This window comes from Leucoraja erinacea, chromosome 30 (genome assembly GCF_028641065.1).
Source record: "Leucoraja erinacea ecotype New England chromosome 30, Leri_hhj_1, whole genome shotgun sequence".
Lineage (NCBI taxonomy): Eukaryota > Metazoa > Chordata > Chondrichthyes > Rajiformes > Rajidae > Leucoraja > Leucoraja erinaceus.
In genome coordinates, this window is record NC_073406.1 from 14,034,114 (window position 1) to 14,055,967 (window position 21,854).

Here is a 21,854-nt window from a genome sequence, read left to right on the forward strand (position 1 = left end):
ATTGATTTTTTTTTTCATTTTACTACATTACAAAACACAGCGTAATTGACAAGTTTCACAAAGCACTACAAGTCATTTCCCTTTGACACCACCATGCTCCAAATATTTGTCAAGATATTATGGTCACCTTCAATTTTAAATGGGCATATATTAGATTGATCTCTCATCATGACATCTGAATTACATTCAAATCTGCTGTTTCTCTCCGTTAATTCTCATTAATAAGGATTCAATTTTTGGCGTGTGGGCGACACCTATTTTATTTGCAATACGTGATTACCGTCTGCTACAAAAATAAAAGAATGACCACTGGCTTTGTAATGGAGGCTGGGAAAAAAACATTTAGCTGCCTAGCTACTGTATGTTATTAATAACTTCAGCCCCACTGTTTAGAAATTTGATTTCATGTGTTTGCGGAGATTGAATCGGAAAGAATGAGAGGATATTCTCTGCAGTAGATAATTGTAACAGGTAACCATTCAAATCCAATTACGTTATTAAATAATTTGCCATATTTGTGACACTTAAGCAGTATACAAAACTATTTGATGTGGTTAATTCTTAACTTCCTGTGCAATTTAGGAACAATTAGAGTTGAAAAATAAATGCCTTTACCTAAAATGATATCCATATCCATTGAATGAATAAATGCCCCCTTCATCCAAAGAAATATTTTTTCTCCCACAGTGGATCAATATTGGAGTTAATTATTTGTTATATATTCAGTTAAAACACTAAGAAATAGGGCTTATAGGAGAGGTATGATTTGAATATGCTATTTATATGAAGACATTTCTGGTCTCTACAATGCTGGTTTAGCAACCTTTTTAAATGTAGTTTTGCCTTCTGTGTTGCTCTGATCTGCTGTTTTCTTTCAGATCGAGAAAGACTTGAACTTGGCTGGCTTTGGAAAACACGTGAAATGCAGGGTGCAAAACACAATAGTAGGACTTGAAGCTTAAGCCTTTCTCCCACGTAAAGCTTAGCATTTAGGTATTTAAAAGCACGCACATTTGAAAGTTGGGAAATGTGGTAAAGTAGCATGTTGACTAGTGGTGGGCATGGGCAGTGGGAGAGGGATAGAGAGAAGTCTTTAACTGTTTTATTTGAATATGCTTAACTAGGATGGGGAACACTGCAGTTGAAATTGGCAGAAATTTCAATGTGGTCAGCTGATTTGTAAAGGACCAGCATATTTAATTCAAAACCTGAATAGTTTAACAATTTTTCCATTCATTCTTAAAAGTGAAAATGGTTTCAAAATATAGTTCATGTTCTTTTCTTATATCTAAAAATAATGAACTCTGTTTATGTCATTACTTTAGTAAAAATCATAATTGGAAAATTTAACTTTGCCCAATATTACTAGAGAACTCCAGGCTCTCAAATAATGTATAAAGAAATCTCCACTATCTTCTTCCCATCACTAATTAATTGTTAGCCATATTTTCATACTATTAGCCTTGTTCTAGATCCTCGGGTTTGATGATAGGATCATCAGATAGCAGCAATTACAAGTAAAGGTGGTGACCATTTGGCTCATGATAACCCTGCCCTTCAAAAATGCAACTATTTAGATTATTCCTATTTTCAGTTCTTGATCCGTAGCTTTGCGGCTTGTATTTCTTTGTGGGCTTCTGCTTCCAGCACCCTTTAGGAAAGTGAGTTCCAGACACCCTCAACTCTTGGGGTAAAAGCAATTTTTCCTATAATCCTCCTTAAATTAATTTAAAATTGTGCTTCCTATTGTTGATTTTCCTGGCAAGAGAAATAGGCCAGTTCCGTTCACCCTGTTCTACTTATTTTGAGTAACCATTGTTCCCGTGCCCATTCTCTCCTCATAACTGTAATTCTCCGATCATATCAATGTCTAATATATCCCCTCTGCACCCACTTGTTGACTGCCACAACTTTCCTTAAGTGTTGTGATTAGAAGAGTACATAGTACTCTACCTAATTAATATTCTATTGAATTCTAGTTTGACCTCATTAACCTGATATTCTATACTAAAAGGATAATAACATGTATCAAACAAGCCTCTTTAACTACTGCTCCTGACAGATCTCTAGATAGGAATTTCAAGATTTTTCTGTTCCACTACATTTATTATATGTTGCCGTTTGTAGCACATTTATTTCCATGTTTGTCCTTCCTAATCTCACATTTGTCCCGGTTGAATTTCTTTTCCACTTTTATACCATCTAACTAGTCTGCTGATATTTACCTACATTTTGAAACATACAGAGCTATATAGTATGGAAACAGACCCTTTGGCCCATCTTGTACATTGGTTGGCATACTGAGAAAACATTTTTAGAAATATAGACAGTAGTGAGATCCTTATCTATAATAGAAACATAGAAATTAGGTGCAGGAGTAGGCCATTCGGCCCTTCGAGCCTGCACCGCCATTCAATATGATCATGGCTGATCATCCAACTCAGTATCCCGTACCTGCCTTCTCTCTATACCCCCTGATCCCCTTAGCCACAAGGGCCACATCTAACTCCCTCTTAAATATAGCCAATGAACAGGCCTCAACTACCCTCTGTGGCAGAGAGTTCCAGAGATTCACCACTCTCTGCGTGAAAAAAGTTCTTCTCATCTCGGTTTTAAAGGATTTCCCCTTTATCCTTAAGCTGTGACCCCTTGTCCTGGACTTCCCTAACATCGGGAACAATCTTCCTGCATCTAGCCTGTCCAACCCCTTAAGAATTTTGTAAGTTTCTATAAGATCCCCTCTCAATCTTCTAAATTCTAGAGAGTATAAACCAAGTCTATCCAGTCTTTCTTCATAAGACAATCCTGACATCCCAGGAATCAGTCTGGTGAACCGTCTCTGCACTCCCTCTATGGCAATAATGTCCTTCCTCAGATTTGGAGACCAAAACTGTACGCAATACTCCAGGTGTGGTCTCACCAAGACCCTGTACAACTGCAGTAGAACCTCTCTGCTCCTATACTCAAATCCTTTTGCAATGAAAGCTAACATACCATTCGCTTTCTTTACTGCCTGCTGCACCTGCATGCCTACCTTCAATGACTGGTGTACCATGACACCCAGGTCTCGCTGCATCTCCCCCTTTCCCAATCGGCCACCATTTAGATAATAGTCTGCTTTCCTATTTTTGCCACCAAAATGGATAACCTCACATTTATCCACATTATACTGCATCTGCCAAACATTTGCCCACTCACCCAGCCCATCCAAGTCACCCTGCAGTCTCCTAGCATCCTCCTCACAGCTAACACTGCCCCCCAGCTTAGTGTCATCTGCAAACTTGGAGATATTGTCTTCAATTCCCTCATCCAGATCATTAATATATATTGTAAATAGCTGGGGTCCCAGTACTGAGCCTTGGGGTACCCCACTAGTCACTGCCTGCCATTGTGAAAAGGACCCGTTTACTCCTACTCTTTGCTTCCTGTTTGCCAGCCAGTTCTCTATCCACATCAATACTGAACCCCCAATGCCTTGTGCTTTAAGTTTGTGTACTAATTTCTTATGTGGGACCTTGTCGAAAGCCTTCTGGAAGTCCAGATACACCACATCCACTGGTTCTCCCCTATCCACGCTACTAGTTACATCCTCGAAAAATTCTATAAGATTCGTCAGACATGATTTACCTTTCGTAAATCCATGCTGACTTTGTCCAATGATTTCACCACTTTCCAAATGTGCTGCTATCCCATCTTTAATAACTGACTCTAGCAGTTTCCCCACTACCGATGTTAGACTAACTGGTCTGTAATTCCCCATTTTCTCTCTCTCTCCCTTCTTAAAAAGTGGGGTTACGTTTGCTACCCGCCAATCTTCAGGAACTACTCCAGAATCTAAAGAGTTTTGAAAGATTATTACTAATGCATCCACTATTTCTGGAGCTACTTCCTTAAGTACTCTGGGATGCAGCCTATCTGGCCCTGGGGATTTATCGGCCTTTAATCCATTCAATTTACCCAACACCACTTCCCGGCTAACCTGGATTTCACTCAATTCCTCCAACTCCTTTGACTCGCGGTCCCCTGCTATTTCCGGCAAATTATTTATGTCTTCCTTAGTGAAGATGGAACCAAAGTAGTTATTCAATTTGTCCGCCATATCCTTGTTCCCCATGATCAACTCCCCTGTTTCTGACTGCAAGGGACCTACATTTGTTTTAACTAATCTCTTTCTTTTCACATATCTATAAAAACTTTTGCAGTCAGTTTTTATGTTCCCTGCCAGTTTTCTTTCATATTCTATTTTTCCTTTCCTAATTAAGCCCTTTGTCCTCCTCTGCTGGTCTTTGAATTTCTCCCAGTCCTCCGGTATGCTGCTTTTTCTGGCTAATTTGTACGCATCATCCTTCGCTTTGATACTATTCATCCTTCGCTTTGATAATGGAAGAGGGTAACCCCCCATTCCTAAATGAGGACATCTCTGATGACATGGTATGGAACACCTCATCCTGGGTGCAGATGAAGCGTAGACTGAGGAATTGGGAGTGGGGGATAGAGTCTTTACAGGGTGTTAAGAAGTGTAGTCTAGATAGCTATGGGAATCAGTGGGTTTGTAATAGATGTCAATCTATCAATACGGTGAGATCTAAAAACGGTAGGGAGATGTCGGAGATGGTCCAAGTAAACTTTCCTGCATTTGACCTTTTCTATCAATATATCTATCCACATGTCTTGTAATGTTAATTTTGGTATCACTGTCAGACTTCTTAATCATGATCACAGTATTTAAGTTTGTAGCAGTAAGATAAATTCTCAAATCTCTCTGTTCAAGGAACCAAATATTGGCCTTGCAGAACCAAACAGAACAAAGCTCTTCATCAATCATTAAAAGTCCCTAAAGTGCCAAACGCAAGCTTCTGTTTTGGCCTTAAATGAACCTACTCTTGTTCTTTTTGCTTTCATATATTAATTGAAAACACCTTAATGTGTTCTTTGATTAGACCTGCCCATTTCTTTTCATGTATGCATTTTGGTTGGCTTCATTATTTTTTCCAAGTTTCACCCATGTATCTTCCATACATCTGGGTTTTCACCAGCTTCACTTTCAGTATTTGTCATAATTTCCCATTTTTCCCTTATCCTATCTTGTTTATTCCTCAACATCTATCATGTTTCTCTTATTTTATTGGGAGCATGACCGTCACTATCTTCCTTGAATACCCCTAACTGAAGTAGCATCTGTAATCCATTCCTCCCAAATCATATCATATCTGATAAAAATTAGTTTACTCTTACCATTTTCAGCAGCTAGATGTGTGCAGTAGCTCAATACATTTTTATCTTTCTTAAATTAAATAACTGCATATTATACCAACTGTGTGGTTCCTTAATGTAGTTGATTGAATTGATTCAAAAGTAGCAAAACCTGTGACATTTATTTTAAAATAATTATCTGAGCTTGGTGACAAAAGATTAGTGTTTACTGATTTTAGTTAAATTAGAGTAGCTTGGTTTAACAATTTGTAAATGTTTCCAATTTTAGTGTAGTTTCCTTGGTTTCATGTATCCACTGTCAACACATGCTACCAAAAGTTATCCAACAATTGATGGAGAATGCAAGGAAAGGTGAGCATATTTAATGCTTAACTGGAATGATAAAAAAAAAACACTTAGTCCTAGGAACCAGATATTGGAGAAAATAAAAGTAATATAAAATAATTTATTGGGAGCCAAGAGTTTTCTCCTCAACAATGTATATCAACTAGTAGGTTAAATACAACTTTAACTGAACAGAAATGTTAAGAACTATTAGTTATTATTGCCATTTTGATTAAGTGTACAAGTGTTATTTCTTTCCTCTGGTTCACAGTTTTGTGGAATATTTATTTTTTGAATGGAAGAAGGTTAAACTTCTGGATTGAACTTAACTAAAAAATAATTCCAATAATTTCTAATTAGTTTAGTTATCACAAAGTTTGAGATTTCAGTTCTTCTGCATGAAATGTATGAGGCCTAATTTTTTTTTTCTTTTATTAGTCTGCTTTTGCCATTTAGCTCCCATTTATCCAAGTTTATTGTCCAAAAGGGATTATTGTTTTAACATAAATACTGAGGCTCAACGTATATTTAGTACCCATCAAGCACGGAGGCAAACTGATCAATTTCAGACATCCACAATTGTTATGTATTGATGACAGGCCTGGATTCACCAAATAATGCCCACAGCCATTACAAAGAATTTAAGGTTTTTGACCCAGGACATCCTGGTTCAAAGGAACAATCGCAACAAATGCACTTTCAAAACTGTTCTGCTATTTTTTTTTTGCAATATTGAGATTGTATTGGACAAGCTTATAAGGTAGGGATGTCTTGAAATTTACATATACTGATATCAGTCTGATATATAACTCTTTGTTACGTTCACCAGTGTGTTCAAATAGACAAATTCATTTCAATACCCAAATCTAAGACTGGTGTATTCATAAAAGATTAAGATTACCGTATGGGCTTTTTTTTTTATCAAGGTCAACATTTTTTAGGAGAATCTTCTGAATTCCAATGGCAGTAGATGATTATGGATGAATCCTTTTGTGACATTGATGCAAAAACTAACGAGAATATCAGAATATTAAATCATATCATGACATCCCTATTGGATTGTTTAACCACATGGCCATTCTTGGTCCCATCAAAAATATAGCCCTTTAGAATAAAATTTAGGTTTGCCCTTTGTTTCACAGCAAATATATTTCTACTGATATGATGGCCCTTCTGACATACTATCATTGAATAATATTCTATAAAGTTCCCCTTGGGCTATGTGCCTTTACACATTTTGTTTATTTGTTCACCTCAGATGATAGCTAACAGGTCCTTCCACATTCATGAACTCAGTCATTGATGTTAATGGACTAACAGCAGGTCTTCAGCTAGACATTTTGAGCCCTTTATGTTGATGGGGAAGGAATGTCTACATTGATCCAAATCCAGAAATGTATTGCTTGTCCACAATCTTTCAGGTAGACCAAGTTACATTATATCTGAACAAACTTTCACTTCCATTTATTAAATTAAGGAATTTTATAATCCTCGCAATATTGTCTTTTTGTTTGTTTTCTTCTCTTTACCAAACAAATCTGCCCTTTGAAAATATTCTAGAAAACGCTTGTAGAATTACTTCTGTGGTTACCTGATTGGTTAAACTTTTGCCTTTAGGTATTTTTCACGATGCTAAGAAGTTGTTTCTTAGCGAGCAGGCAGGCCGAGCCCAGATTCAAGACTTTGCATGCAAGAATGCGGCCAACGTACTTTCTCTCTCAAATCTTGTGATGGGACTTTCTTCAATTCTATGTACCTTAAATGGGTAAGCATTATGATCTGCTCATTGTGTATGTTTCCTGTAGATATTAATTTTATTATATTCAATTTAAATATACATTTTAATATACTTTCAGAAAGATTTGTTATTGAAGCACCTATTGTAAATAATCTAAATGGTGGCCGATTGGGAAAGGGGGAGATGCAGCGAGACCTGGGTGTCATGGTACACCAGTCATTGAAGGTAGGCATGCAGGTGCAGCAGGCAGTAAAGAAAGCGAATGGTATGTTAGCTTTCATTGCAAAAGGATTTGAGTATAGGAGCAGAGAGGTTCTACTGCAGTTGTACAGGGTCTTGGTGAGACCACACCTGGAGTATTGCGTACAGTTTTGGTCTCCAAATCTGAGGAAGGACATTATTGCCATAGAGGGAGTGCAGAGACGGTTCACCAGACTGATTCCTGGGATGTCAGGACTGTCTTATGAAGAAAGACTGGATAGACTTGGTTTATACGCTCTAGAATTTAGAAGATTGAGAGGGGATCTTATAGAAACTTACAAAATTCTTAAGGGGTTGGACAGGCTAGATGCAGGAAGATTGTTCCCGATGTTAGGGAAGTCCAGGACAAGGGGTCACAGCTTAAGGATAAAGGGGAAATCCTTTAAAACCGAGATGAGAAGAACTTTTTTCACGCAGAGAGTGGTGAATCTCTGGAACTCTCTGCCACAGAGGGTAGTTGAGGCCAGTTCATTGGCTATATTTAAGAGGGAGTTAGATGTGGCCCTTGTGGCTAAGGGGATCAGGGGGTATGGAGAGAAGGCAGGTATGGGATACTGAGTTGGATGATCAGCCATGATCATATTGAATGGCGGTGCAGGCTCGAAGGGCCGAATGGCCTACTCCTGCACCTAATTTCTATGTTTCTATGTTTCTATAATGCCCAAAAGGAACTTAGTTGTACAAGTCAGGTGCAAGAGGCTGAATGTAAGTGATATTAAAAGGATCATAAGGCCAGAGAAGCTTAAAATGAGGAGTGTAGCAGGCCATTAAGAAATATGTAGGCAAACAATTAAAATCTGTGCACAGATGTACATAAGTGGAGTTGAGTTTTCTGAAGGAAAGGGGAGAAATTGGGTGTCATGTGCTATTTTTGATGCTACAGTGTTTATTTTCATATTTTGTGATTTGCTGTCACTTAAGTAGAGGTTAATACACACATCTAATCAATTGAGTACCTTTGTCTTGTGTGCATTTCGACCATGATGTTTTTTCATTTCATATGCTGATTGGATGCCATCCTGCAATATCAAGTTGCTGTGTCTCCCAAAAGCAATGAGAGTAGCTTGCATGGGATGTTTAGTTTAACAGAAGAATGAACTTTGCAATTTGCATTATGACATTTGGGTTGCAAGAAATGGATGCATCAGCTGAAGCCCCACTGGGCTTCCAGCATGAGCGAGAAGTAAAGGAAAGCAAGAATATCTTGGCAGAAGAGGCAACAGGAGTGGAGAAAAATGTGCTGGGACAGCAAACAAAATCGTGCAGTGTCACATTAGGAAGTCTGGGTGATTTCTATAGGGCTTGTCCCACTTGGGCGTCATTTGCACATCATTCACGCGGCACGACGCGAGTGTCTTGATGCGCGCCTGCCGTGCATTGCGCGCGCATGGTGCGTGGTGACATAGGCAGTGGCACGTGGTTGTGCGCAGCACCCCAGGATTTTGGGATTCACAAAACCTTTGCGTGCCACCTGCCCTTAACTGAGTAGCAATGTGTCTGAAGCCTAACGTTGTCACAAACTATTCATCACAAATAAATGCTACCTATTACACATAGAATAACTGTCTCAAATGCATATCTGAACATAGGTCCCTTCTGCAATTTATAGTTCTGCTCTCACTCTCCCTCCTCTGCAGATGGAACAGAGAGTTCCCCTGATCCTCACCTTTCGCCCTACCACTCGACATAGTGCCCTCCATAATATTTGTGACAAAAACCCATCATTTATTTATTTGCCTCTATACTCTGTACACTGTACAATTTGAGATTTGTAATAGAAAAATATCACACGTGGTTAAAGTGCACATTGTCAGATATTAATAAAGGCCGTTTTTATGCATTTTGGTTTCACCATGTAGAAATTACAGCAGTGTTTATACATAGCCCCCCCCCCCCTTTTCAGGGCACCATGTTTGGGACACAGCAATGTCATGTAAATGAAGGTAGTCATGTTTAGTATTTTGTTGCATTTCCTTTGCATGCAATGACTGTTTGAAGTCTGATTCATGAACATGGGTGTCTTCTCTGGTGATGCTCTGCCAGGCCGGTATTGCAGCCATCTTTAGCTTATTCTTGTTTTGGGGCCTTCAATTTTCTCTTCAGCATATAAAAGTCATGCTCAATTGGGTTCAAATTGGTTGATTGACTTGGCCACTCAAGAATTGATCATTTTTTAGCTTTGAAAAATTCCTTTGTATGTTTGGGAGCATTGTCTTCCTGTAGACTGAACCACCGGCCAATTAATTTTGAGGCATTTGGTTGAACTTGAGCAGATAGGATGTGTCTATACACTTTTGAATTCATTATGCTACTACCATCAGCAGTTGTATCATCAATGAAGATAAGTGAGCCAGTACCTTCAGCAGCCATACATGCCTTGGCCATAACACCTCCTACACCGTGTTTCACATATGAGGTGGTATGCTTTGGATCTTGGGTAGTTCCTTCTCTCCTCCATACTTTGCTCTTGCCATCACTCTGATATGTTAATCTTTGTCCCATCTATCCACAAGACCTTTTTCCAGAACTGTGATGGCTCTTTTAAGTACTTATTGGCAAATATTAACTGGCCATTCTATTTTTGCGGCTAACCAATGGTTTGCATCTTGCAGTGTAGCCTCTGCATTTCTGTTCATGAAGTCTTCTGCGGACAGTGGTCATTGACAAATCAACACCTGATTCCCGAAGAGGGTTTCCGATCTGTCGGACAGGTGTTTGGGTATTTTTCTTTATTAAAGAGCTTCTATTCTTCTGTCATCAGCTGTGGATATCTTCCTTGGCCTGCCAGTCCCTTTGCGATTAGTAAGCTCACCAGTGATCTATTTCTTCTTAATGATGTTTCAAACCGTTGATTTTGGCAAGCCTAAGGTTTGGCTGATGTCTCTAACAGTTTTAAGGGCCTGTCCCACTTGGACAACCTAATCCACGAGTTTAGAAGACCCTAGACAAGTTGGAAAAAAATGTCAAGGTCATGTTAACTCACCGAAGTAGAAGACCTCCCACGACTATGTCTACGACCTCCCACGACTATGTCTACGACCTCCCACGACTATGTCTACGACCTCCCACGACTATGTCTACGACCTCCCACGACTATCTACGACCTCCCACGACTATCTACGACCTCCCACGACTATCTACGACCTCCCACGACTGTCTACGACCTCTGACTCCCATCGACCTCAGTCTTCCACACCCAAGACCAACTACGACTAGCTACGATTGGAAAATGATCACATGATAAAATGATGTCATGTTTGTTTTTTTTTCTCGGGGCATTTACCGACCTACGACTATCTACGACTGCCATCACAACCTGCCTACGAGTAAAAAGTATTAATTCTTTCCATGCCGACGTTTTTTTGTTACTCGTGGACATTTTTTATCGGGCTGGAAAAAATGCTGCGACCTACTTGAGACCACGAGTACTCGTAGACCATTCACGAGCATGAGGAGTTACGAAGACCTCCTACGTCCTCGTGGCGACCATGCTGCGAGTATGTGTCAAGGGCAAACTCGGCAGAGGCCGCCAATTAGGTCGAAAAAGTGGGACAAGGGCTTTATTCGTGTTTCTCATTCTCATGATGGCTTATTTGACTCACTGGCACAACTTTGGTCCTCATGTTGATAAACAGCTATAAAAGTTTCCAAAGGTGATGGAAAGACTGGAGGAAAGATAAGGTGCTGAGAGCTCTCTTATACCTACATTAAGGAGGCAATTAAACATGCTTGAGTAATTACAAACTCCTGTGAAGCCATGTGTCCCAAACATTATCGTGCCCTGAAATGGGGGGGACTATGTATAAACACAGCTGTAATTTCTACTTGGTGCAACCAAAATGTATAACATTAGCCTTTAATAAAATCTGACAATGTGCACTTTAACCACATGTGATTTTTATTATATTACAAATCTCAAATTGTGGAGTGCAGAGGCAAATTAATAAATGATGGGTCTTTGTCCCAAACATTATGGAGGGCTCTGTATAATTTTTCTGACATTTCCACCACCTACAATGTGATTCCTCCATCAATCATATTTTTACTTCCCCACCTCTTTCTGCAGAACCACTCCCTCTGCAACTCCTTGTTTTGCTCGTCCCTTCCCATCCACTCCGCTCCCTCCCAGGGCACCTTTCCCTGCATTGTAACACCTGTTCCAACACTTCTTTCATTTCCATCCATGGATCCAGCAGCCCATCCAGGTGGAACTGAGATTTTGATATTGGTTTATTATTCTCGCTTGTAACAAGGTACAGCACGAGGCTTTCATTTGCATGCTACCCAAATAAATCAGATAATAGTATGCATGAGTTTAATCAAGCTATGCACAAGTATAACAGGTAGTGTAAGGAGATAAATACCAAGGTGTAGTATATAGTTTTACAGCATTGTAACATTCACAGAGAAAGTCCAGCGTCCACAATGAAGGTAGGTTGGAACATTTTATGATGCTTGACAACACGGGAAGATGTTGTTCCCGAGTCTGGTGGTACTTGCTTTCCAGTTTTTGTATCCTCTGTGTGACGGGAGAGTGGAGAAGAGGAAATGACTGGGGTGAAAAGGATATCCAAGTGAAAAAGGATATCAAGATTATATCAAGATCTAGATCAGTTGGGAATAAATTGGTTAGAACATTGATTTAATGGGTCTTTTCATGACTTGCAAAGCACTGGTTAAATGTTAAGAGTTGTATTGTAACAGTTGTTTCTGAAAGAGTATTGTTATTGATAAAAGGATGTGAAAACAACAGTGACAATACAAGCAAATTATAATAATAGTACAACAATGAAAATGTTTTAAAGTCTGCTAACAATGGTCAATGATGTTATCTATAGTATTCATTAACATAAATACTGAATTAAAAATATTCCATTATTATTCTGTAGGCAGCATTTATACGCTTGTTGGCTAATCCTTTTTGGGTTTCTTCTTGATCTGGCTGATGGAGCTGTTGCTCGACAACTTAATGCTTGTTCTGCTCTTGGTAAGTTCAGATTTCAGTAGGCATTTAGTCCTTTCAATTACAGCTATCCAAATAATACTGAGTAATTATTTATTGAGACAATGTTAGAGGCATATATTAATTTACCTCAAACAGTTTTGTATTTTGTGTTCATCAATAATCTGATGAAACAAATAATATTCTACCTAGTTACGTATATTGAAACTACAATGTTGCAGCCCATGCTATATTCTGATGCAATCAACAAATTTTGGCATCCAATGAGTGAAACTCTGATAATCCATTATCTAACCATTCAGAAATTCTGATTGTTCAGCAACTGGCTTACCAAATAATGTTTCCCCTGCTCAGACTCGCAGGTGCCCGCAGTTACCCGAGATTCACCAAGCCCCAGTTCCAATGCTGTCCTGATACTTGGTTCACTGGAGAATTTATAATACTATGTGACATTGTTTTTAAAAAAAAAAACAAATGTGTTGGTAACATCAAAACGTTTGAAAAATTCACAGTCTAGAACTACTAAACCTCTGGCTTGCCAGATTATTGGAGTTTTGCTGTAAATACGATACGGTCGAATGGAGTCAGTCTACCCTACAACAGAGGGCGAGGAGTTGTACAGTTTGATAGCCACAGGGAAAAATGATCCCCTGTGGCATTCTGTGCTGCATCTTGGTGGAAGCAGTATGTTGCTGAAGGAGCTCCTCAGGTTGACCAGAGTGTCATGTTTTGTTCAAGATGCTCTGCAGTTTGAGAAGCATCTTACCGATTGGTAGAACATCTGCAGCATCTTACTGCAAACGTTAAAAGAGTGGAGCCCCCTCAGAAAGTACAGACGGCTCTGTCCCTTCTTATACAGTGCCTCAGCGGTCCTGAACCAGTCCAGTTTACTGTCCAGGTAAACTCCAAGGTACTTGTACTCCTTGGTAAACTGTGCATCCACACCCTTGATGGAGACGGGTGTTCCTCTCGTCCTTAAATCCACCACTAACTCTCGTCTTGTCGGTGTTGAGCTGCAGGTGATTCAGCCCACACCACTCAATAAACTTGTTGACAACACCTCTGTGTTCAGCTTTCCTCCCCTCACTGATGCACCCCACAATTGCAGAGCCATCTGAAAACTTCTGCAGGTGGCCGAAGTCCGAGGTAGATGGTGAACAGGAAGGGGGAGAAGAACGGCCCCTGTGTTGCTCACTACCATGTCTGATAAATAGTTCTGTAGCCTCACACACTGTGGTTGTCCAGTCAGGTAGTTGGTGATCCTGGACACCAATGGAGCATCCACCCAGATCTTTGACGGTTTGCTCCCTAGTAGTGCTGGCCACAAACCAAGGTGTTAAAAGCACAGTGGAGAAATCAAAAACACACAGCATGACACTCACAGAACTGGCTTCCATGGCGGGACCTTCCACAGCCGTTGCTGCGGGCGTCCAGATCAAAGTCAGTCAAGGTGAGTGAGGCATTCAGGAAGGCTGGTACCTGCCGTGCCGCAGCCGGAAGCACCGCAGTCTGCAGGGCCGGCGGTCGAAGCTGGGGATGGCATCCTCAAAGACCCACGGGCCGGCGGTGGACCTTCTTCCCCCGTTTGGTGGAGCTCTGCGAAGGCTGCAGGAGGTCCAGATAGGGTTTAACCAGGCGGTGCTGGTGAGTGAGCACCAGCCTCTCCAGGGACTTCATGATGTGTGAGGTCAGCATCACCAGTCTGTAGTAATTGGAGGAGCTGGGACTTGTCTGGGACTTGTCCTCTATGGTACAGGAATCAAGTAGGATGTCTTTCACATCACATGAACCCTCTCCAGGCTCCAGTACTCCGCACAAATGGCTGGCACATGCCTTGAGTACCCTAGGGCTGACACAATCACGACCCGTGACTTAGCCTGGGTGGAGTCTGCTCAGCTCTTTCCTCACCTGCACATGGTCAGGTGCGACAAAGAAAGGGCAGGGGAAGTGGACTAGGGGGATTGAGGAGGAGAGTCTCGGGGAGCAGGGGAGAGGGTGGGCAGAGGCCCCTCCATCAAATCTGGGAAAAAAACAGGTTTCGCTCGTAGGCCCAGTCCTGATCGCTTTCCCTCCCCAGGTCACTGGTCATATTGTAGCCTGTAATGCTCTTATACTTCTCCACACATCACTCATGCTCAAGTTTCAGCTCCATCTTCCTCCTGTAGTTGGCCTCGTCCTGTCTCACCTTCAGATCTTTCTGTACCTGTTTCACCTCATCCGTCACCATTCCTGAAGGCCCTTTTCTTCTGGTTGAGAAGGGCTTGTTGTTGGGGATACAGTGTGCAGTCTCCTCAGGGACACGTCATCCACACAGAAATTTATGTAACTGGGAACACAGTCCATGTCCTCTCCATGGGAACTACAGAGTCCTGTATAGCGTCACATGCCTTCTGTGGCCACCTCCTCACTGACCTTGTGGCCACAGGCAGCCTCTGGACCATTGGCCTATACATGGGTAGAAGGTGAACCAGGTTGTGGTCAGATCTTCCCAGTGGCGGAAGGGCTATGGAACTGTAAGTCTCTGACGTTGGCATACAACAGGCCATTTTTTTCATATCCCTGGTATAACGGTCAACAAACTGAGTGAAAGTGGGCAGGGTAACGTCCAAAGTCATGTGGTTGAAAACCCCCAGATTGCGATGAAAGCACTCTGGTGTTGTGTCCGGAGTCTCGTGGTGACTGTGCGGATGATGTTACTCACGCGCGGACAGAGGAATGTAAACAACCACCACAATGGCGTGTGAGAATTCCCTGGGCATATATTATGGACGGAGACCTGCAGCCATCAGTTCAATGTCCAGGCTCCACACACACTCCTTAACTGTGAAGTGATCAGGGTTGCACCATTTGTTGTTAATGAGAATAGCAAGTCCCGGTACATGGCAAATTCTCATGTACCGTTACAGTTATGGGCCTGTCCCACTTAGCAATTTTTTTTTTTAGGCAACTACCGCCGACTGTCATAGTCTTGGCAGATCGCGGAAAAATTGTCAACTGGACCCCCCACGACAATGTCTACGGCAAGCTACTCCAACCTAGTCGATGTCAAGCTATGGCAAGCTCCCAACAACCGACGACCTAATAGTCGCGATTTAGGACGTCCATTTACGACGACATCTATGACAACCGACGTCCACTTAATGGCAATTAACCTCATTTTGACCTCCAAAGCAATGGAATGATTAATAGTAAGATTAAACAAGAACTTACCAGTTTGAAGTTTGATCGTTATTTTATGAGGAGTAACGTTGAGGGATTACGTGAAGAACCCGCCAGGTCGCATGCGTGTCATTCTTCAAAGCAGCGGTGTGAAATCACAGATAACAGTAATGACCTGAACATAATAAGATTAGAGAAAAAAGGATACCAGTTGAACTTTATGATCGAGGGTGGGAGCGGAGGGCACGTAATCCCTCAACGTTACTCCTCATAAAATAACGATCAAACTTCAAACTGGTAAGTTCTCGTTTAATCTTACTATTTTACTTCGGAGTCACGTGAGTGACTACGTGAAGATTTCAAAGCTCTGTGATTTCATGCCGTGGAAACAAGTCCATGCCTCACAACTGCCTTAATTGACTAAGGGAGGAAATAGTGTTAACGTATTCTAACATGAATCCGACATTGAAATTCCATGATGAACTATTAACAAAAATTATAGCCCCTGTCTTATGGGGTAATCATGATACAGATCTAATTTTGATTCTGCAATGTCACAGGTTTACCACTGGTTTCTCTTATGACCATCTTGCTGTCCCCAGGATTTGGTCCATTGGTACATCCAATTCCTTGCTGCGATGTAACTACAGCCCTGGTGGTATGAGATTGAATATGTTAGTATCCACCCCAGCAGCCGTAAACCTGTTTCAGCCATCTCATTGCTTCTGTGCTGTTTAGAGTTCTCTATGTATAAGAACAAATGTCTCATAATGCATAGGCAATCATCTATTGGGTATGCACTGGTCTCTATATGAGTCCTGACGATCCCGGTCTGTTCTGTTACTCATTCGTGGATGTAAAAAGTTATTTTACTCGTAGAAGAGGTGTTACTATCCAGCCTTGATTTATGTAAAGACTGAATTCTGTGTGCTGAGACCAATGCCATAAGCATGACCATGTCATGTGCAAGTCTATGCAGGGACAGAGCTGTAGCTGGTGACCAATTCCTCAGTAATGTTGGACTATACTCGTATACCATATAAGGGAATACTAGTCCTTGGGGATAATATTAAAAATTCCCCTCATGAGTTTAGTCACCGGGGGTGAGACCCGACAGAATGACGCTCTGATCCTTGCCCCAGAATACTGAAAAGGCATCCATCGCTGATGCCCCAGTCTGATTCCCAAGAAACACAGATAGGCAACTGGTGATTAAGCCGAGATGCAATAGATCAATCTCTGGTGTTTCATATCATGCTACAATATCAGCAAACACTTTGCGGTCCAACATCCATTCGATGTTTGTCATTGAATTTGCGTGACCTGGTGTCTGCCACTAAATTTGAGGTTACCTAGTAGGTAACTAGCTGATATTCAAATGTTTTTCTGAATACACCATTGCCAAATTGTGTTAGCCGGATTATCACATGATACCGATTTGATTCCACCCATGTAGTTAGTATATGTCACCATGGTGGTGTTATCAATCTGTAGTCTAACATGCAGGTGATGCATTTCTGAACAGTATGATTTTAGTCCATAGAACGCACCCAATATTTCCAAGTAGTTTATGACATGTATCTGAAGCAATGATGCTTCTTGTGCATCCCATCTATATCCACAACTAGAGATGGGGATAGTAACACGCCAACCATGAACACTGGCATCAGTTTGTAGCACCACTGAATGGTTGCTGACAATGATAGGGTTTGAACAATGCCCAATGTTTCCCCTATCATTGTAATTCCGTGATTGCTTAGATTGGTAGCCTCATTGGTCTCTACACATGACCAGTATTGATTTTAAGTGCTTATACCTTTGCCCTTGTAATTATTGGTAATACAAAGGTCAAACAGTGTGGCTGGAAAGGCCACAGTATTGCCAATTACCCTTGCTACCAGTCGAATTGGTGGTTTACTGATGTCAATGAGGTTGTTGGCCTCAGTTAAGTCTGTACCTTCCTTTGATAAGTTACCCACATGTAGACTAAGTCAAAGGTGAACCCCAAGGAGTCCTTAGTGGTGGAAGGTGTTGGCTTAGAATTAATAACGTCTATAATCCTTCCGCATAGGCACCGTATAGTAAGCATCTTTTAATGGATGCAAGCCATAAAGTAGCCTATGGAATCGATTGTTTGGCAGTAACAAAATGTTTCCAATTTCGAATGAATTTACTGCACAATGTATTCAGTTTTGTCAGACTTGAATGATTGGTAACCACATCTTTTTGTTTTTCGTAAAGATATTGACACGAATTCCAAAGAGTCGTGTTGGAATTTCCCCATGATTCCCTAGCATCTAGCCTCTCCAGTTCAGCATGCGCTTCCAGTTTTTCTTATCGTGAAGGCACGAAAGTTCAGTTCTGTACATGCTGAACCGGGAAATTTTGTGCACAAATTCAATTGTATATCCCTGAATACTAGGTAGAAAATAAGTGTTAGTAGTTATTGCACTCCATGCCTCCCAGGAAAATGTAATCTACACACCAATTTGTGTTATTTACACTTCCTGTTTTTTGGAAGAGACCAGACTCCCCTACCTCCATGGTGACCAGTGGAAAGTTTGTTTTCTTCCTTGCAGTCGCCGTAGAGGTTGTGGCGTCGGGTTTTGGATTTGGGGTTGCACGTCTTCCACGAAGGCCGGTCTGGGCCAGGCCCAAATGTCCTGTAGCCCGGCCTTTGAGCTTTCACCAGCTTCTGTGGGTCTTCCTGCTGGTGGGTGCATGGAGGTGCTGTTGTCGTGTGTAGGAGCTCCTGCCTGTTGCCGCCTTTATGAGCCACAGAGTATTGGCCTACTTATTGAGCTCTTTTACCTGTTTTGACAGGTTGCCCCCAGGTAGTAATATTGGTGATTTAATCCCTCCAGGTCTGCACAGCTCTGCAAACTTAGGGTTTAAAGCTGGGCGTATGGCGTTCTCCTGAGACTATTAATCTCATACTCCGTATTGCAGAATAATGCCACAGCGTCTTAGCTAAACATCCTGCTTTCTGACTCCCATTCCAATGTGTTTTCAGATGTAACTGTTGACCGTGGGAAATTTTGAGGGATGCCCATTTTCCGGTGCCAAATATTTGGCAGTAGTGTCTATTACAGCCATGTTCTTGTAGTTGTTTTTAGATGTACAAACTTGGACTCCTTTTCCAGGAGGTTTCCTTGTTCTTGCACCCCCTGCACATTGATTTTTTTTTCTTCAGCAAAACCTCTCTTCAGAGCCAGCCCAGAATTGGCTCCCAGTACTCCCCTCTGTCGAGGGAGATGCACTGTGCAGCCCTGATAAGGTGCTGCCATGGGTGTATTATATACCCATTGTGACTAGACTCCATCTCCCAGAGTCTGTCACAGTGGAGCATGTGCTCCATAAGCCGCTCCATTTGGCCCCAGTAACGCTGGTCCCCGCGGCATTTCTTTGAAGTCCGACTTGTTAGCCAAGTCAGGCACAGCTGATCCACTAACGGTGATCTGGTGCCGTCAGCCGCTGCTGGCTGTCCGCAACTCCGTAGTTCTTCCCAGCCAGTGCAGCCCTTGTGGACTCCTGTCCATAGTTTCCCCCTGTGAAAGTCACGGGCACAAAGCATGACCCAGTAATTCCCTAACTGTCGTCTGGGTTAAAAAAACGTTACCACTGCCGGGAATACTCCCCCCGCTGCCGTTTTGCTTGTCTGACTCAACGTCTGTCTGTGTAGTCTTCCCGCCCGCCAGTGCAGCAGCCCTTGTGGACTGCCTGTCCCCGCAACTAGTTTCCCCAGCCCAGTGCAGCCCTGAAACTTGTCCATATTTTTCGGTAAAACAAACACGGGAAACACAGACCGCAGTAATTCCCTTACCTGTCGGTCTTGGTTTTAAAAAACTTGCCGCTGCAGGGGAATGCTCCCCCCGCTTGCCGTTTCAACTTGTCAGAGTCAACGGCTCTGATCTGTGTAGCCTTCCCGCCCGGCCGTGGTGTTGATCTGACCGGCGCGGGTGCTAAGTCGGGCACAGCTGATCCCATTCATGGTGATGCTGGTGCCTTCAGCTGCTGCTGGCTGCCCGCAACTCCGCGGTCCTCCCCAGCCAGCTTTAGACGCAGCCCTTGTGGACTCTATTTTTGTCCAGTTTCCCCCTGTAAAAAACAGCGTGGGAAACAAAAAATGACCGCAGAGTAATTCATTTACCTGTCGGTCATGGTTTCAAATTTACCGCTGCGGGGGAACGTCGTTCCACCCCGCCTGTCGTTTCGCAATGCGTGAAGCGATATGCATGTGTCCTGGCGGGTTCTTCACGTAGTCACTCACGTGACTCCGAAGTAAAATTTTTCCTAGTATATGGGTTGTAGGGTGGGGTTTTCCAATCATTCTGTGTCATGACTGCCATGGAGCAACATCAGAGGGCATTGCTCTCACAAGAAGAAAAAACCTTGCTGCTTGCAGCAGCCCTCATGCTTATGGATCAGAAAGACGGAAGGGCAAGAAGAATGGGGAAGAGGCCTGGTTGAAGCCCTTGTCCCTGAGCAGACCCAGGTTGGGCCAGTCTGAAAGCCTGTTGACTGTGCTCCAGCAAGAAGATGAGGCTGCTTTCATAAACTTCACTAGGCTCCCCCCTGAACCGTTTCAGGAGCTGAAGACACAGGTAGGCCTTCTCCTTCAGAAAAAGGAGACCTTCATAAGGAAGCCACTGGAACCAAGTGTGCGCCTAGCCATCACCCTCTGCTAGCTGGCATCAGGAGACTCCTGCAAGAGCCTCTCCTACAGCTTTCTTGTGGCCCACAAAACCATCAGCAAGGCTGTCAGAGACCTGCGAGGACATCATCTGTGCTTATGAAGATGAAGTCATGGACTACCCTAGAACACCAGATGAGTGGAAGAGAGTGGCACAGGGCTTTGATACCAGATGGAACTTACAGCACACATGTGGGGCAGTTGACGGCAAGCATGTGACCATCAGGTGTCCACCCAAGGGAGGTTCAAAGTATTTCAACTACAAGAAGTTCCATTCCATCATACTCTTAGCTGAGGTGGATGCGAACTACAACTTCCTGTTTGTGGATGTGGGTGTCGCAGATGGTAGGATCTGGAGAGAGGCCTCCCTTGGGCAAGTACTGGAAGAAGGAAACACGGGCTTTCCTGATCCAGGCCCTTTGCCAGGAGAAGATAACCCTGACATCCACTGCACACTGGTTGCTGATGATGCTTCCCACTCAGGTCATGGATGATGAAGCCATACCCTCACTGGCAGATGTCAAGGGAGGAGAGGATCTTCAAGTACCAGGCTGTCCAGGGCTAGGAGGGTCGTGGAAAACGCCTTCGGCATTCTCGCCAGCAGATTCAGATGCTTGCTGACTACGATGGAGCAGGAGCCCAGGAATGTGGAGACAATTGTCTACGCAGCATGTGTCCTCCACAACGTGATTCGCACCAGAAGTGCTGCAGCAGCAGCAGCCATAGTGGAGGGTGACCGAGTGGGCAACCAGACAGGCAACATCACACCAGGCTCATGGAGAAGGTCGCCATGGAAAAAATTGATTTTTTATTTATTTATTTTTTTACTCGTAGGTGTAGTCGAAGTAGGTTGCAGTAGGTCAGCATGTTATTCGTAGGTAATCGAGGGTAGTCGAAGGTAGTCGTGGATAATCTGAATGAAGTTCAAACAAAATTTGGTTTCTGCAGTCATACAACAACAAAGGAACCAAGACGCACACCAACACAATTTACCTAAACATCCATCACAGTGAATCTCCTCCTCTTCAACATGACACTTTTTCAAACTCTCCTAAACTCTTCTGACCTCGCGGATTAGGTCACCGCAGTGGGACAGCCACTTGACCTTTTTTCTATCCCCAGACAATGGCTAAAGTGTAAATCTTCAATAATTATAGATCTGACAATCTGAGACAAACATCACAATAATTCTGTCTCTATCTGTCATTGAACACATGATTCAGTTCTGTTTTTATTTTATTACAGGGGCCAAATTAGATGATTTTGCAGATTTCACAACATTTGGAATTGCAACTTCACTATTACTGCAGGCCCACGGCATACTGAGCAGTGTTTTCATAATATGCTATGTGATGGCTGTGTTTATACGTCTCTGCTTCTTTTCTAGTGGTAAGAATGCACTATTTATTCTGTTATTCAAGAGGGATTATTGTTGGGTCTAAAAATAACTTTCTAGATTAGATGAAGTATTTTGTTGATTGTGTAAAATCCACTTAAAAATT

At 42.3% G+C, this 21,854-nt stretch overlaps 1 protein-coding gene across 19 annotated transcripts in view; it reads left to right on the forward strand.

Annotated features, from left to right (window-relative positions):
* Positions 1 to 21,854, forward strand: part of tmem269 (transmembrane protein 269) — a 63,321-nt gene that overhangs the window by 26,894 nt on the left and 14,573 nt on the right. For 6 of the 19 annotated variants that reach the window (XM_055659463.1, XM_055659466.1, XM_055659462.1 and 3 more), the window contains 5 exons: positions 879 to 993; positions 5,483 to 5,565; positions 7,156 to 7,303; positions 12,427 to 12,524; positions 21,598 to 21,741. In XM_055659463.1, coding sequence (XP_055515438.1) covers positions 5,520 to 5,565; positions 7,156 to 7,303; positions 12,427 to 12,524; positions 21,598 to 21,741 — 436 coding nt within the window. In that variant the 5' untranslated portion in view covers positions 879 to 993; positions 5,483 to 5,519. Of the gene's footprint in view, positions 1 to 878; positions 994 to 5,482; positions 5,566 to 6,796; positions 6,960 to 7,155; positions 7,304 to 12,426; positions 12,525 to 21,597; positions 21,742 to 21,854 lie in introns of all 19 variants that reach the window. The other 13 variants (XM_055659467.1, XM_055659468.1, XM_055659469.1 and 10 more) reach the window with 4 other exon arrangements.